This window comes from Vicia villosa, linkage group LG3 (genome assembly GCF_029867415.1).
Source record: "Vicia villosa cultivar HV-30 ecotype Madison, WI linkage group LG3, Vvil1.0, whole genome shotgun sequence".
NCBI lineage: Eukaryota > Viridiplantae > Streptophyta > Magnoliopsida > Fabales > Fabaceae > Vicia > Vicia villosa.
The window spans coordinates 97,614,191-97,629,749 of record NC_081182.1 but is presented as its reverse complement, the minus strand read 5'-3'; the positions used below and the strand labels follow the sequence as shown (position 1 = coordinate 97,629,749).

The 15,559-nt window shown below is 32.4% G+C and overlaps 2 protein-coding genes across 6 annotated transcripts; both read right to left on the bottom strand.

Moving 5' to 3' along the window:
- Positions 1–373: 373 nt before the first annotated feature.
- Positions 374–8,584, bottom strand: LOC131662210 (F-box/kelch-repeat protein At3g23880-like). 5 transcript variants are annotated; one of them, XR_009301431.1, is made up of 3 exons: positions 7,316–8,584; positions 6,960–7,032; positions 374–6,831 (listed from the first exon to the last, which is right to left on the bottom strand). XR_009301431.1 is itself a non-coding variant. In XM_058931928.1 (3 exons), the coding sequence occupies exons 1-2, from the start codon at positions 8,529–8,531 to the stop codon at positions 6,986–6,988; spliced, it is 1,056 nt and encodes a 351-aa protein (XP_058787911.1). In that variant the 5' UTR covers positions 8,532–8,584; the 3' UTR covers positions 374–6,831; positions 6,960–6,985. The 5 variants fall into 5 exon arrangements, 2 of the variants coding, with proteins under 2 accessions (XP_058787911.1, XP_058787910.1); XM_058931928.1 differs by having other exon boundaries at positions 7,523–8,584; XR_009301429.1 differs by having other exon boundaries at positions 6,960–8,584.
- A 2,147-nt stretch (positions 8,585–10,731) lies between these two features.
- On the bottom strand, positions 10,732–14,624 carry LOC131656398 (cell division control protein 6 homolog B-like). Its single transcript, XM_058926127.1, has 15 exons — positions 14,276–14,624; positions 13,935–14,155; positions 13,388–13,462; positions 13,204–13,304; positions 12,982–13,088; positions 12,818–12,877; positions 12,590–12,663; positions 12,458–12,508; positions 12,258–12,307; positions 11,985–12,117; positions 11,678–11,767; positions 11,489–11,551; positions 11,308–11,403; positions 11,129–11,218; positions 10,732–11,028 (listed from the first exon to the last, which is right to left on the bottom strand). The coding sequence occupies exons 1-15, from the start codon at positions 14,481–14,483 to the stop codon at positions 10,996–10,998; spliced, it is 1,452 nt and encodes a 483-aa protein (XP_058782110.1). The 5' UTR covers positions 14,484–14,624; the 3' UTR covers positions 10,732–10,995.
- Between the last annotated feature and the right edge of the window lie 935 nt (positions 14,625–15,559).

The window sequence follows — 15,559 nt, the reverse complement described above, 5'->3', positions numbered from 1 at the left end:
GAGAGCTTTACACCACTAGCTTTCACTGGATGTTTGTAACCATCCACCAGAAGATCCCATAAGTCACCATCTAAACCAAGAAAGTAACTTTCGAGTTTATCTTTCCAATATTCAAAGTTTTCACCATCGAATACTGGTGGTCTAGTGTAGCCATTGTTACCATTTCTATTGTATTGCTCAGTAGAGCCAGATGTAGATGTAGGTGTTGGAGTTTCAACCATCTTGACTTAGCGTTTTTCTCTTCCTGAATCTTTTCTAAACACGGTTAAGTGCTTGCACCTTAGAACCGACGCTCTGATGCCAACTGAAGGATAGAAAAACACTTAGAAAGGGGGGGGGGTTTGAATAAGTGTGACTTTAAAAACTCTTAAGATAAAAACAATGAACACAATACTTTTATCCTGGTTCGTTGTTAACGAAACTACTCCAGTCCACCCCCTTAGAGTGATTTACCTCACCTGAGGATTTAATCCACTAATCAATCTTGATTACAATGGTTTTCCACTTAGATACCCTCTAAGTCTTCTAGAGTATTCTGATCACAACCTGATCACTCTAGGAACACACTGCTTAGATACCCTCTAAGACTTTCTAGAGAATCCGATCACAACTTGATCTCCTCTAGATCTTTACAAATGAATGTAAACAAATTCTTACAAGAGTTATACAATGCTTCTTAAAAGCTATAATCACAACTGTGATATTTCTCTTAAAGTTTAAGCTTAATCTCACTAAGATATTACAACAGTAATGAAGTGAGGTTGAAGATGAAGTTTGAGAGCTTTTGAATTTGACAGCGTTTCTGTATGTTAGCGCAAAGTGTTGTTTTCAGCTTCTCATCAGAACTTCTATATATAGGCGTTTGAGAAGATGACCGTTGGGAGCATTTAATGCGTTGCGTGATCCGTACAGCATTGCATTCAATGTTTCACTCTTTTGTCAACTACCTCGAGCCTTGCTTTTCCTGCTTTAACTGACTTTGCCTTTAATAGCTTCTAACGTTCCTTTTGTCAGTCAGCGTAGCCTGCCATCTTGTACTTGCTTCTGATCTGACCTTTGTAGATACAACGTTTGAATATATCAGAGTCATAGCAGCTTGGTGCAGAGCATCTTCTTGTCTTCTGATCTTGAAGTGCTTCTAGCGTGATACCATGAGAACTTCAGTGCTTCTGCTTCTGATCTCAAGTTCTTCTGATGCTTCAATAGACCATGTTCTGATTCTGCTTGACCATCTTCTGATGTCTTGCCAGAGCATGTTCTGATGTTGCATGCTGAACCTTCTGAGTCAGTGCTTCTTGCGTTGATTTTGTGCATACTCTTTATATATTTCCTGAAATGGAAATTGCATAGGATTAGAGTACCACATTATCTTATACAAAATTCATATACATTGTTATCATCAAAACTAAGAATATTGATCAGAACAATTCTTATTCTAACAATCAACATATTCCTTCTCATTTCCCTATAATCCGTATCAAGTAGTAAAACTCTAACGTGAAGGGGGCAATAGGTGTTGTGGCATATATGCTACAAAAATAATTTGACAAGCAGCACGCGTAATTTAGTGTGCAACAACATTTGCAGAATCTGGTCCTGGAGTGTTTGATCTTATCCATTCAGTTTTCCTGCTCACTTGCACTCCATTCTCCACATTGTTGCCACGTTTTTCCTAATGCAAAGGAACTTCGCTCCTTACACCATCTTTTGGCTCTAAGGACTGCTGGGATGTGAGGTTGAATTGATACTCCTATTATGTCCTTCCAGAACTAATCATAGAGCAACCATACATAAATGAAAAACACATAAAACCCACAAAAGATAACAACTATTATGCTCTATACAAAATGATCTTAAAAAAAATCTACTGAGATTAACCTAATAAAGCTTTCAAATCACAAAATAAAGTCATGTAATAAGGGCCTGGATCTCTCACAAATAGTGAGATATCACACCCGTCCCCCCAAACTTGAATCATTACATAAACTCAGGTGATCCAACATATAATATCAGAAAAACATACTTCCTTCGTCTCTTACTTTAGCGCATATTTCATGTAGTCTAAATTTTTTCTCAAAGGAATGCATCCAAAAATTGGCACAAATTGTTCGTCGCTATAACTTAGCCTTGTGTGTGTGTGCGCGCGCGCGTGTGATCAATGATGCTTCATGTCATTCCAAAAGTTTCACTCTATTGGACATGTGGCTCCACACACAAGAGGGGTGAATTAAGTGTTTCATAAAAATGGTAGTTTGAAAATTTTCACATATTTTCAGAAAAAAAACATTTTTAAAATGTTTTATAATTTACTAGCATAATTTTAAATTGCGGAAAGTAAAAGTTAAGAGAAGAGAGAATATACCAGAGAGTTATACAAGTTAAATCAACAAGAATTAGTTTTTTCCCCAATTTGACCTTGATAGTATCTAGTAAATATTTAGAATTTTTAGTAGGTTGAACTCTCAAACTACCTTATACTAGAAAAATTGAAGTTTTAGACAAACTTTCAACCAAACAGCAAACACTTGAGAGAAGTTGTTAGTCTTCCTTCCAAACAGAGGATTGAAGTTGTTAGTCTTATTTCCAAACAGCAACTTAAAGCAGTTAATCCCCAAGATACACCGAGATTTTACAAAGACTTGTCTTGAACCAAGGAGAGCTTTTGAACCAGCATGAACTCACAAATCGAACCAAGGTTTTGAATAAGTTGACCAAGAAGAACGGAGATTTTAACCCAAACTAGTCTCGAACCAATGAAAATAATTATCGTTAACATATAAAGCACTTAACATTTCGTACAAGATTCGTAAGTACATTTACACATCAACTGCTTTAAGTGACAAATGCTCACAATTAATTGGCAATCACATGCAATTATTACAACACACACTACATTCATCTTGCAACAAGCATGGTCATACAACCCACTTAGTAGTCATTATACCATGCTTTATGCAGTTGATCATTGTATGAACAAGCTGTGTATGATGTCTTATTTCAAGTTACTATATTCATTGATGTTGTGGTCGCCTGTTGATAGAACTCAAATAAGACACGAATGAAATCAAGAATTAGCATATTATTTTTTCGGCGTGTTCTATTATGCGTTATTAAAAAATATTTTTGGACGGTCTCTTTGATTATAATTTAAAAAAATAAATTATACAGTAAATCAAACTATAAGAAAATATTAGCGGACTGGCTCACCAACTCGTCAACTCGTTAATAAACAAGGCAGACAAGACTTTTGAGCTCAGATGTCTAAGTTAGTTTGTCCCGTCTCGCCCTACCTTTGGACAGGCTTAAACAGGAATGGCCTAAACAGAGCGGGCCACCCACTCTGCCGCCCCTAAACAAGACTTTTGTACCCAATTTCTCGGTGTACAACTCACTAATATAGAGAATAATTCCTAATTCCTTAGACCAATTCAAAGTTAAACTAGGTGTCTCTATGTTTGTTAATTCAAACGCCACAACTTATAATTACCTATTTCCATTTAATTACTAAGTTAAATAATTGCCCTAATTCAGATCGGTAGACATATGGTCAATAATCCATACACATTTAAAATAAATTTATGCATTCGTCAACACACAAACATCATTAAGAATACGAACAATTACAAAATGATAATAACATAAAAGCATTCAAATAATCTCAAACAGTCATATAATCCAACAAAGTACAATTAGGTTCTTCTCAAAAGACCTAATCTAAAATAACTTAGCTACTCAGTGAAAATTACCCTGACTTGATAGGAAGTATTCATCAAAATCAATGGAAATAAGTTCTCCAATGGCTCCAATGCTCTCCAAACTCATTTACAAAAGCTCTTGGTGTCACTTTCTCTCTAAATACGGAACCCTAAAAAAATTCCACTTTCTCTATTTAAAGTTGCAAAATAAATGTGTCAGAAAAGCGTGTCATCGCGATCACGATGTTCCTTCATCACGCCCACGATGAGAGCATCGCAGTCGCGAGAAAAGTAGTGGTAAATTCTTCTCTTTTCTTACTTTTTCTTCAATTTTTTACGAAGTCCCCATTTTTTCTCCTTTGAAGATTTTTCTCTTTTTCCACCTATTTGCTTTATTTTTTCTCATTATTCCACCTATTTTTTCGAAATTGCTCGCAAATATTACATAATGACTAGGTGTCATCTGCATGTCACACCTAAGGATGTCTACTCCATCCTGCCCCTTTTTTTATGGAGCAGGCCTAAATGGGCCAGTCATGCCCGTTTTTCCCTCCTAGTTATCATAGGATATTTCATTGATGCATGATGAAATCTTTAAAAAAGAGTTTTGATTTTTGTGGAAGTGCGTGCACCAAGGCGTGGTATTGATGTGGCTGATTCTATTTATAAATGTTTGAAAACTTTGAGATTCAAAATAAATTATTTTCAGTATCCATTGATAATGCTTCTTATAATGAATCATGCTTAAGATGCCTCAAAGATAATTTATCTCTAAGTTAATCCTTGATGGCTCTTTGTATCATGTAAGATGTTGTGTCTATGTATTGAATTTGTTGGTCCATGACGATCTTAGTAAATTTAAGGACATCTTTTTAATATTTGTAAAAGTGTCAAATATGTTGACCACAATAATGCAAAACTAAAGACATTTTGTGATGTGGTCGAGGAGAAAAGTTTGAAAGAAAGGAAACTCATTGTTGATTCTCCAACAAAATAGAATTCAACCTTTAATATGTTGCCAACTATTTTGAACTTTTAGATTTCATTTGTAGACTATAAAAAAGAGACTCGTTATGATTATGCCCTTTCACTTACATAATGAAATAAAGTTGAAAAAATTTGTAAACTTCTATAAGTATTTAATCATGTGATCTCATGTAGTTTATCAAATATTTATTTTTATTTTTATTCACTTTATTATTTTACTATTGTTTACTACAATTACTATTTTTCTTATTTTTTTTACTTTATTATTTTATTATTGTTTACTACAACTACCATTTTAAATGTAGATGTAGGTAATGAATATCTGACTGTAAATTTGTATCTATCAGAAATTTGAAAGGTAAAAGAGATACTTGATAAGGACGGTGAAGATGAAGATCTCTTCATGAGAAAAATGGTGGATCCAATAAAAATATAGTTTTGCAAATACTGGGGGAGTGTAATATGTTGATAGTTGTAACTAGTGTTTTGAATTCTATGTGCAAATTTCATTCGGAGCGTATATGTTTTCCCAAGATATGTAAATTTAAAGAAGTTTTATTGAAAAAATAAAGAAGGACATGTGGGACATGTGTTCATTGAAAGAATTATATGATGAGTATGTTGCAACTGTCGCAACTGTCAGAATTGAATTTGATGAAATTCTAAGCATTATTCAAGAATAAGGCATTCCTCTAATTACAATATAATTATAATTGTAAAATTATTTTGATGAAGGTATTAATTAGGGGTGGCAAACGAGCATGTCTTCCCCGTTTAAGAGCCTGCCCCATGAAAGTCCGCAAGAAAATGGGGCGGGCAGTCATAGTTGAGGATGCAGGCCTAAAACCTTGGTACGCCTCACACTAAAGTGTGAGCAAAGGGACATGTCCAACGGATCAAGCCCGTTTTTATACCCCTAGTATTAACATCCATAAAATGGAACAACATTATGAAATATAAAATATTGTTTAAGATGGTTGTTGATATACTAGTTATTCTAATCTTTGACTATAGCTTCTAAATTCACATTCAGTACTACAAATAAAGTTATTGATGAATGTTGCTCTAAACTAAATAAAGAATATGTTAAAGCTCCTTCTAAATTCACATTCAGTACTACAAGTAAAGTTATTGATGAATGTTGCTCTAAACTAAATAAAGAATATGTTAAAGCTCTCGGAGATTAGGTAGATTGTGAACTCAATTTGCTCGAGCTTCTAATGGCATGGGTGGCTCAATTGATTAGGCACTAAATTAGATGTAACTTAGGAAATATTAATTATAGAAAGGGAGAAGGGGTTACGGTTATAAATATTGTAAAAATATTTAATCATATTTAGACTTTGAGTTTTGTTGTACATTCACGTCACCAGAACTTAATATTATTTTTTTGTCAGAAATTAACGGAATGTAACAAATAAAATAACCGAAGTGAAATTAAGGGACTAACTTGTAATATTTTTTAATTAAAAAACTAAAACGGAACATTAAATTAAATTAAGAGTCTTGGTGACTAAATATGACTTTTTTTTATAAAGCAAAGAAAATGGTGCATGAACTACAAAATACAAAATCTGAAAATGGTGCATGAACTACAAAATACAAAATCTAAAAATGATGCATCATATTATTTTTGACATTGAAAATATAGAGTTATGTGATAAATAAATCAATTAAGTGCAGTGAATAAACTTGGGGCTCTGTTTTAACAGATTTCAAAGAAAGTTAGCATGAAATAAGTTCCAGCATGCATGTGATATGAGATAAGGAGCTAATTTATGAGTGAAAGTAAGTTTGGGTTAGAAACTTGAGAGTAAAGGTTAAGGATCACAAAGTGTGACCATATTAAATGTTAAAAACTAAGTGGATTCATCTCCAAGGTCCACTAACCTCTCCCTTAGGTTAACATGCAGTTTGAAAAAAGGATTCAAAAACAGAAAATAACAACTGAATTTCCAACCAAGTGGTTACTCAATACATGACTAGTATCAACATGTAGGTGATAAAAAGTTTACCCTAAATTTCATCAAAAAAGATGTGTAACTTACAGTATTGGAGGGAGATGGCCACCAATGCAAAGCCGCACCAGTATGAACAACTTCAATTGAATCTGATGCAACGGTTAGCGATTGTGTCTTCCCAAAACTTCCTGGCAACAATCCCATAATACACAAATGCCTTTAGCCCATATATTATCATCTCAAGACAGTTAAATGAAGGAGGCAGAACAACATAAGTCTAATACATGATGTATGCATTCGTACTCCTTTTCATCACCTGTATTTTAATTCATTTGCATAACACTATAGCGCCTCATCCTGCCTCAATTTATCAGAGTTTATTGGTGTTGCTGTCAAGTAAATATGATGTTAAGAATGAAACAGCAGAAATTGCAATAGCAGTAGTTGTAAAGAATTAGAAAAATCAAAGCACGGTACGTCAATAAAAATACAAGAGATTCTATATAAAATGTATTGCTAGAAAATTCAATTGTTCAATTCAAAACAAAATATCACAATAAAAAGTTAAGAATTAGTATTAAGTTACCATAACAAAGAAACTAAAATACATATATGAAAAAAAATCACTAATTTCAGTTAAAAATAAAGAATAATAAAAATAAAGTAACAAACTTTCAACACTAAATTTCTTTCTTGAAGTCTCCTGAAACAGCAACAGCAGCATTGCAGCATTTGATCTTGATCTACTTCAAAAATAATTCTAGCATTAAGACCAAGGTGATATCAAACTCTCAACACAATCTTCTGAGATGTCTTTCAACATTGAACTAACTTTAGAAGTATCATTCTTGAAATTGTAAACAATCAACGACATACTACCCAAAAAATGTTTAAACACGAGCAGCACTTGATCGTCTTGAAAGATTACATTTGTCAAGCGAAAAGAATTAGATGGAGGATCTAGCAAGTGAGTAACATTGAACAATTTAGTCCAAGAGTCTCGAATTCCATATTCCTTCATGACCCAAACATCATGATCCGAAATTATGCATAACCAATCCCTCAACACACTCAAACCCAAATATATAGGTTCTCTTTGTTGTCGAGGAGGCAAAATCTTTCTATAAGACTCGTTGACTAAATCAAAAGAAACAATCCAGCGTTGACAGGTCATCCAATTAACTGTACTGCTTACATATTTTCCATATCTTCCCTGTGGATAATCAGGGAGAGTACCAAAATCTGAAGGGAACGGTTGAATGGTTCTCCAAGAATCAGTCTTCAAAGTATAAACCTTTGCTCTGGTTGTGTGTTCAGTGAGGCAGCTGTAAAGAACAAGCAGTTTGTAATCATGAGAAACATGATCATAGCCGAAGCCATATGTCATACGAAGCCGAAGGCGATAGAGCTCAGCTGGGTTTTCAAAATGGGGCAATTCCTTATATTTTCTAATAGAAGGATTCCACAGTACAACGAAACGTTTATAATCCGGGGAAATGCGATAATTGGCAACACAGAGAATTCCGTCACAAGAGCCAACAAGGTGATGGGAGTAGCGTTCAGAAATAACATCGAGGGGAAACTGGAATCGAGTGAGGTTATAGTTTGTATCTGTGAAAACGGATTGGAGGGAGTAAGAATTTAAAATAAACCTGTGCGAGGGACTGTCGTAGCTTACACGGAGGAGGCGGCGCGTGGTGGACAAGTTAAGGTGCTTTTTAGCAAATTGTGGATCAGAGATGAGTGACTTCCATGATTTGGAGACGCATCGGAATTGGAGAAGGGACTTCACCGATAACCTACCTAGTATTTCTGAAATCACATCAAAAGGAAGTTCGGCGGAAGAGAAGATGTTAGGATTTGTTCTCATATGTTTGGGAGATCTCATGTCTCTCGATTAGAATCTACAGTAACTAAACCAACATATATACACTGCCTCACTACTTGTACTTGATAAGGATTGCAAGACTCCGCTACCAATCTTATTTTAATTTAAAAAATCACTAAAAAGTAGGACTGAAATTTATTGATAGGACACGTATTTAAAACCACCTTTCATTACTAATTTAAAAGAAAAATATTTGGCTATACAAACAATCAATCACAATTTTTTATTTAATTAAAAAATAAAAATATTTTTTCTCTCTCTTCTACTCAATCACAACCACCCCATGAATCTAATTAATAAAGAAATTAAATTTTAAATAAATTTAAAATTGTCTCTTTTCTTATTGGTTATTCCTAACACTCATTATTTATGTTCGTATCCATGCAAGTTTTTCTCAATTTAAAAAATAATTATATTTAACTGTTAATTCAAAAACAATCTCACAAGTATCCATTAATAATTATTATTAATTGAATTTAAAAAATCTTATTAAATTAAAAAAGCTAAAAAAATTAAATAAATAATAATAATAATAATAATAATAATAATAATAATAATAATAATTTTCATACAAATTACCAAACTCTTACTACTAATTCAAAAACGATTTCTCAATTATTCACTAATAATTATTAATATAAAAAATGAAATGAGTTGGCTTAAAATCTTAGCAAAATATTTTTCTCCTATTACTTAATTAAATAAAAGAAATTAAAAATAACTCATACATGGTGGTTTTCTTCTTATTCTTTTATTATAAAGTTAAATTAAAAATACTACAACTTGATAGTTTTCTTCTTATTCCTTACGTAGGTTTTTTTTTTTAAGTTTCAATTACATTTGATTCATCTTTATTTACAAATGTGTTGGGTTTTTTAGCTTTCAATAATATGGAGAAAAATCCAAACTTATCAAGCCCAGTTGTCTCGCTTTAGAGTGAAGAAATTAAGGCTAATTGCAACAGAAACCAAAACATAATAAGTGAGAGAGAAGAGAACAAAGAGCATTTCGCACAATTTTGAGCAGCATTTTTAGGTTTGTTGCCACACCTTCGTTCACCGTCGGATCAAGTTAAAATTTGGCCAAGTTTTGTGAGTTCCAGTACTTCAATCTGAACGGTTGGATCAGTAAAAAGTTGTTTGTAGTGAGAGATATGAAGCTCGAACAGTAGCTCAAAAATTTTGGTTTTTTCTGGTTTCTTGGTTCTCTATTTCGTGGTTGTTTATTTATTGTTTGGAAAATTATTGAGCATGATTATCTGCTGCATATTACTCTATTTAAGTTGTTATTTGTATGAAATTTCCCATCAAAGTGGTATCAGAGTTCTTCAGTTAAAGGGTTATTTGACTTGCTTGGATGATAGAGGCAAATACAAAATTAGAGAGAATACCAAAATTTGGATAAAGTACAAGTAAATTAGCACATGAAGGTAGTAATGATTGGAGAAATATTAGTGTTAGAGTCATGAGATGAGTAATGAGCATATTATCAATGAGTTCATGGATTGATTTAGAAATGAGATTATTAAAACATAAAACAATTGACAAACATGTTCAAAAAATAATTAATAGAGAAAGAGAACAATGGAGAAATTTATTACTTAGAATCATTGCGATTGTTAAAACTCTTGGAAAAAATAACTTAGCATTTTATGGAACAAATGAAAATATTTATGAAGAAAATAATAGAAAAAATTTAGGTATAATTGAAATGATTTTATAATTCTGATCCTCTAATGCAAGAGCACATTTGTCAAATAAAAAATAACGAAATTCATAACCATTATCTTATGGTTAATCTTTTCTCCGTGACCTCGGAATTCCTTACTCCGAATCTGTCAACATACTCTGTCAAGATATTCTATGAAGCCCAGTGGTTACTCTTTCTCCATGAAGCCCAATGATTACTCTTTCTCAGGACCTTGAAATTTGTGGAATCTGTCAACATATTCTGTGATATTCATTCACAAAAGCCCTTCACCTGGGCCCTTTTTCCATGCTTGCCAACAAACATGGACTGCATGATATGCATTCCAGTTTGCAAGGGTGTTAAACACAATTAACGTATATTTTTAAGTGTATTTAAGTTAGAGTTTTATTTTGTATTCATCTTCATTATTCAATGAATTCCAGATTTGTGTCCAAAGAACACCTGTTAACAAGAATATAATCTAATAAGAATCAACCATATTGAGGTGTTAAATTACTGCATTGGATTGAATATTTGCAATGAATCTCAACTCATATTTGAGACTAGTACAGTATGAGAAAAGAATCACTTTATTAATGTGAAATCTTAATGTTTATAATTAATGATTACATCAATTGCTATATTATTCTCTAAAATAAATAAATAAAATTCCTCTAAAATCTCTTGCTTCTGAAACTGTTGCAACCACCAGTAAGCAGGAAATTCCTCTAAAATCTCTTGCTTCTAAAATTGTTGCCACCACCAGTAAGCAGGATCATTGAAGACAATTTCGAAAAAAGCGGATCCCCTGTTTGACGAATATATTAGTGGCAAAGAAACATTGATAACTATCAACTCAAGCACAATAATCTTTGGGGGGTTAAAAACCAAGTGATGAAAGTTTATACCTGCAATGCAAAAGTAATATCTCCTTCGTCAACTTTGGGTGTCACTCTTCTCAATTTATCATCTCGGGATTGTCCTAGTTTTATAAGGCCCTGTAGTAATAATTTATGAAACATCATTAACTGATCATCTAGTGGCAAAAATTATATCAAGAAATTCATAATAAAATCAATTTAAATACCTGGTCATTTAACACTCTGCACATGTTTGAAAATTCCATAATTCCAGCTGGGGGAATTAGTGATGATTTGCATATCGCCGCATAAGATTTATATAACTGTATCATTATTACAGTTTTAGTAACCAATATAAAAATTAAAATTAGTCCATCTATAAACAGTTTCAGAGCTGATAAAGCGTACCTCGCCAAGGATTGAGTCTTTCTTGGCTCCTCGGAAATGTTTCATGGTAGAGCAGAGTATAATCTGCAAACAAATAAAAAAAATTCATCTTAGAAAGTAAGTTACGTAAAATAGATAGCTGCATGTATTTTTCAAAAATCTACATTCGACTTGTTCCATGTTTGTTTAGCAGGGATGCAATTACTTTACCTGTTGATGATGTGGCAGAGATTGTATTGTATCCACCACCGGTGATCTATATGTTTTGGACAAGGCAAGAGCCATATGATCAATCCTTACCTGCAATGAATTAAAAATATTAGGCCTATTATTAGCTACAAAATGGGAGATAATAGCCATGTAAATTAGAAACATAGAAACATGACAAATGCAAATTTGTACTCATTGATCACTGAGTTTTATCCTTGAACTGTTGTCAATTTGGAATTAGTGCAAATCAATGCAGGGGAATGTGGCCAATCATAGCAAAACTAGAAACAAATCAACAAGAACTTACCATATCAAGTTCTTGTTTTTTCACAACATCCAGAGCTGTAGGAAGATTTTGTTCCGAGGATGATTTCTCTTCTAAGGCATTCAAATTGGAAGCAGAATCTCTAATTTCTGCTTCTAACATCTCAATTGCACTCCTGAAAAAACAATCAAAAACATTCATTTCCTGAGGATGCAAAGTTTAAGCACTCAGCTTATATGCAATAGAGAGGATTTCAAATATAGGGGCAATGATTTATTCAATAAACAGTAAATAATAAGGACCCAAAAGACAGACCTGCATATGGAAAGAGCATTCCGCATATCTCCAGAAGCTGCGGCAACTTTCTGCAATGTCGAGTGCTAATTAGACTCTAAGAATATTATTTAATGATGAGATAGAATATCCCTTTCTTGTGCTCCTTATAGTAACATTAGATTATTAATCAAAATAAATGATGACTGAGAAGTAATTTGGACAGTGGTTAATGTACTTACTCTAGCACATAGTTCTAATGCTTGTGGTTGGAAGACAGTGTAAGGAAGTTCCTGATTGCAAGACAAAAAACTATTAATAAAATATTCTTGTAGTAATATTGCAAGGAGAAAATGGCACAATTGTAAACTTACATTTAGTCTTTCTTTAAGAATTCTAAGGATCTGATCTTTTGTGTATGCTCGAAAAGTTACAACAGTAGGCTTGCCTGAAACAGAAAAATAGAATAATTAAAAAGAGATCAATATACAATTACAAATGAAGAGGGCAGCTTAAATCTTGGGGTCATTTGATACATGATACTAAACTATTTGAAAAAGAAGTGAAAATCATTCATATGAGGCTTGATTTACTTTACTCACAATTTAATGCAGTAAGCCTTGGAAGAAATCGATCTGCTAGGTCAATTGCATTAGCTACACCTGTAAAAACAAGCACAATTATTCATAATCATTAACAGATCAAACTGTTTCACAATCAAAGGGCATGAACAAGATTAAAAACACTATTTGTTTCACAAATTTACCTATCAGTATACACCTGGAAAACGGGAAAGTGGTAAGCATGAAAAGGTCATGGAGCACAGCTCTGTCTTTGGTTATTAGATAATCTAATTCATCTGCTACAATCAATCTGATACAATGGTGGCTTATTGTTAGCATCCAAATTACAAAAACAATTAACATGAGTTCATTAAAGAAAAAATATAATGTTTAAATCAAAGCCATGGCAAGAATATGTTTCTTACATCATGTTCTTTGTACGCGATTCATGAGAATACATATTCCGAAGTTGCTGCAAGGCTGTGCCTGAACCCTTCTTCCCCAGAGTTTTGTGCAATCCAAGTATCTGCCATATCATCAAATTGGTCAGTCAACTAAGTAATGCATGCAACATTCAATAAAATGTGCTTAAACAGTCCAATTTCTCACCTTTGCAAAAATATCAGATGTGTTTGACAATGATGTACAATTTACAGATAAAACATCCGGCATCGGCAATCCTGCCTGAAAATGAAATTGCATTAACAGAAGAAACAAAAATACAGTAAACATTTCAATTTAAAAGATCTACTAAGAGTGTATTTCTTCTCCCAACTACACTGGATGGTATACTATCATCTACCGGTGTTGGTATTGTAATTATAAAAAACCATCATAATCTAATCAAACAAAAAATAATTAAACTAAAAAACAACCATCAACATCTACATCATGAATCCATAAACATTAGAGATTAATCTAAATATACAATTACCAGAGGGGCAAAATATCAAAATTGTGCATTGTTATTGAATCAATATCAATTAATTATATCACATTAAACCACTTGTTAATTGCATCTATATCCTTCAATACTATCACATAATAACATTCGCTAATTGTACCAACAATCAATGCCCACAAATTTTCATCAAAATTCCAAACATGCAATTAATTTCAATTCACCCAAAATCAATAACTAGTGAAATAGATATACCTCTGTAGCCCAATTGAGTAAATTCACTTTAACTTTCTCCATAGAAAGCGATTTTCCTGTTCCAGGACACCCACAAATATAAAGACTCCCGGCCTTTTCATGCTCAACAGATCCTTTGCAAAACCCTAACACCACATCTTGCTCCTCCTCACGACACACTATGGTAGACGGTGCAGTAGACAAGTGCAACACCTCCTTCACAATCCTCAATTGCTCTCCATCTATCAATCCACACCACACATATACAACAAGGATAACTAATTAATTAACTAATTGATTAACTAATTAATTAACTAATTAATTGACTGGTTAATTGCTAAATTGATTAATTATAATCTTACCTTTGGGATTCCATTTGGATTTCACTGCTACTGTTTCATGCGATTCGATTAGATTCTCATCGGTGATGAGTTTGCGGGCCACAGATGTAGCAGAATTGGGAGATGCAGCGATGCAATGGCGGGGAGATTTCCGGCATGGCGGAGAAGCGGCGGCCGGAGTAGGTGAAGCAGGAGATCTGAATCTGCGTTTGGAAGAAACTGAAGGCATTGTTGAATTCAGAAACTAAGAAGGAAATGGTAATGGAAATGAGAATCAGAGATTGAGATTGAGATTGAAGATAGAAAATGGAGATTGGAAAGAACCTAGAGGGTTTTGTAGTTTGTGTTGAGCGGGAATACATTGGCGCGGTGTTTTCGTTTTCCCGCCCCATGCTTTTCATTTCGTTCGGAAAATGTTTTGGGTTGCATCGTTTGCTGATAAATAAATTATGGAAATAAATCATTTTTTTTCTAAATATATTGGGTTGCGTCGTTTTACTTATTATTTAAGGAAAAATACAAAGAATTTATCTCGTTTTATAGATACATGATGAATTTGGTATTTTTTGAAATTTGTTGAGAAAAAAATTTATAAAGAAATTACTTCAATTTTTATTTAAATAATTTAAAGAATTGTGATTATTACATTGCATCGAGATGAATAGAACATAATTTAAACTCTTACTATAAGTATCTTTAGAAAAAAAAAACTCCTACTATAATTTGAAAATAATTTTAGTGGGCGGTAAAAATAAATAAATTATTTAAAAAATGTAATAATCATTATGTTGTGATTTTTAAGATAATAATCTTGCTGGTGAATTTTTTAAAGTATTAAATTGATTAAGAAGGAAAGAGGTTTGGAGTAATAAAATGTAATTGTTTTGAAAATAGAATAGGATGTATTTGTTAAATAATATTTTTTGGAATCCTATTTTCTTAATAATTATTTCTAAATATATTATTTTTATTTAAGTGTTTAACTAAAATTTAAAATTTCCATAAATATTTACAATTTTATTTAATTTAAAATAAATAGAAAATAACTTTTTTAATCTTTGAAACAAACGAGCCGTTAAAGAAAAAAATAATGAGAAAAAAACAACTTAAATAATAGAAAATACAAAATTTTACTATAAGTTTAATTTATTTAATTACACTCATTCGACTAATTGGTACATTTATTTTAAAAGTATTAAATTTTGTGATCTTTTATATTTTTAAAATAAAATTAATAACATAATATATTTTAAGAAATATACAAAAATTGATGAATAATAATAAAATTGTAAGAAAAAATTATTA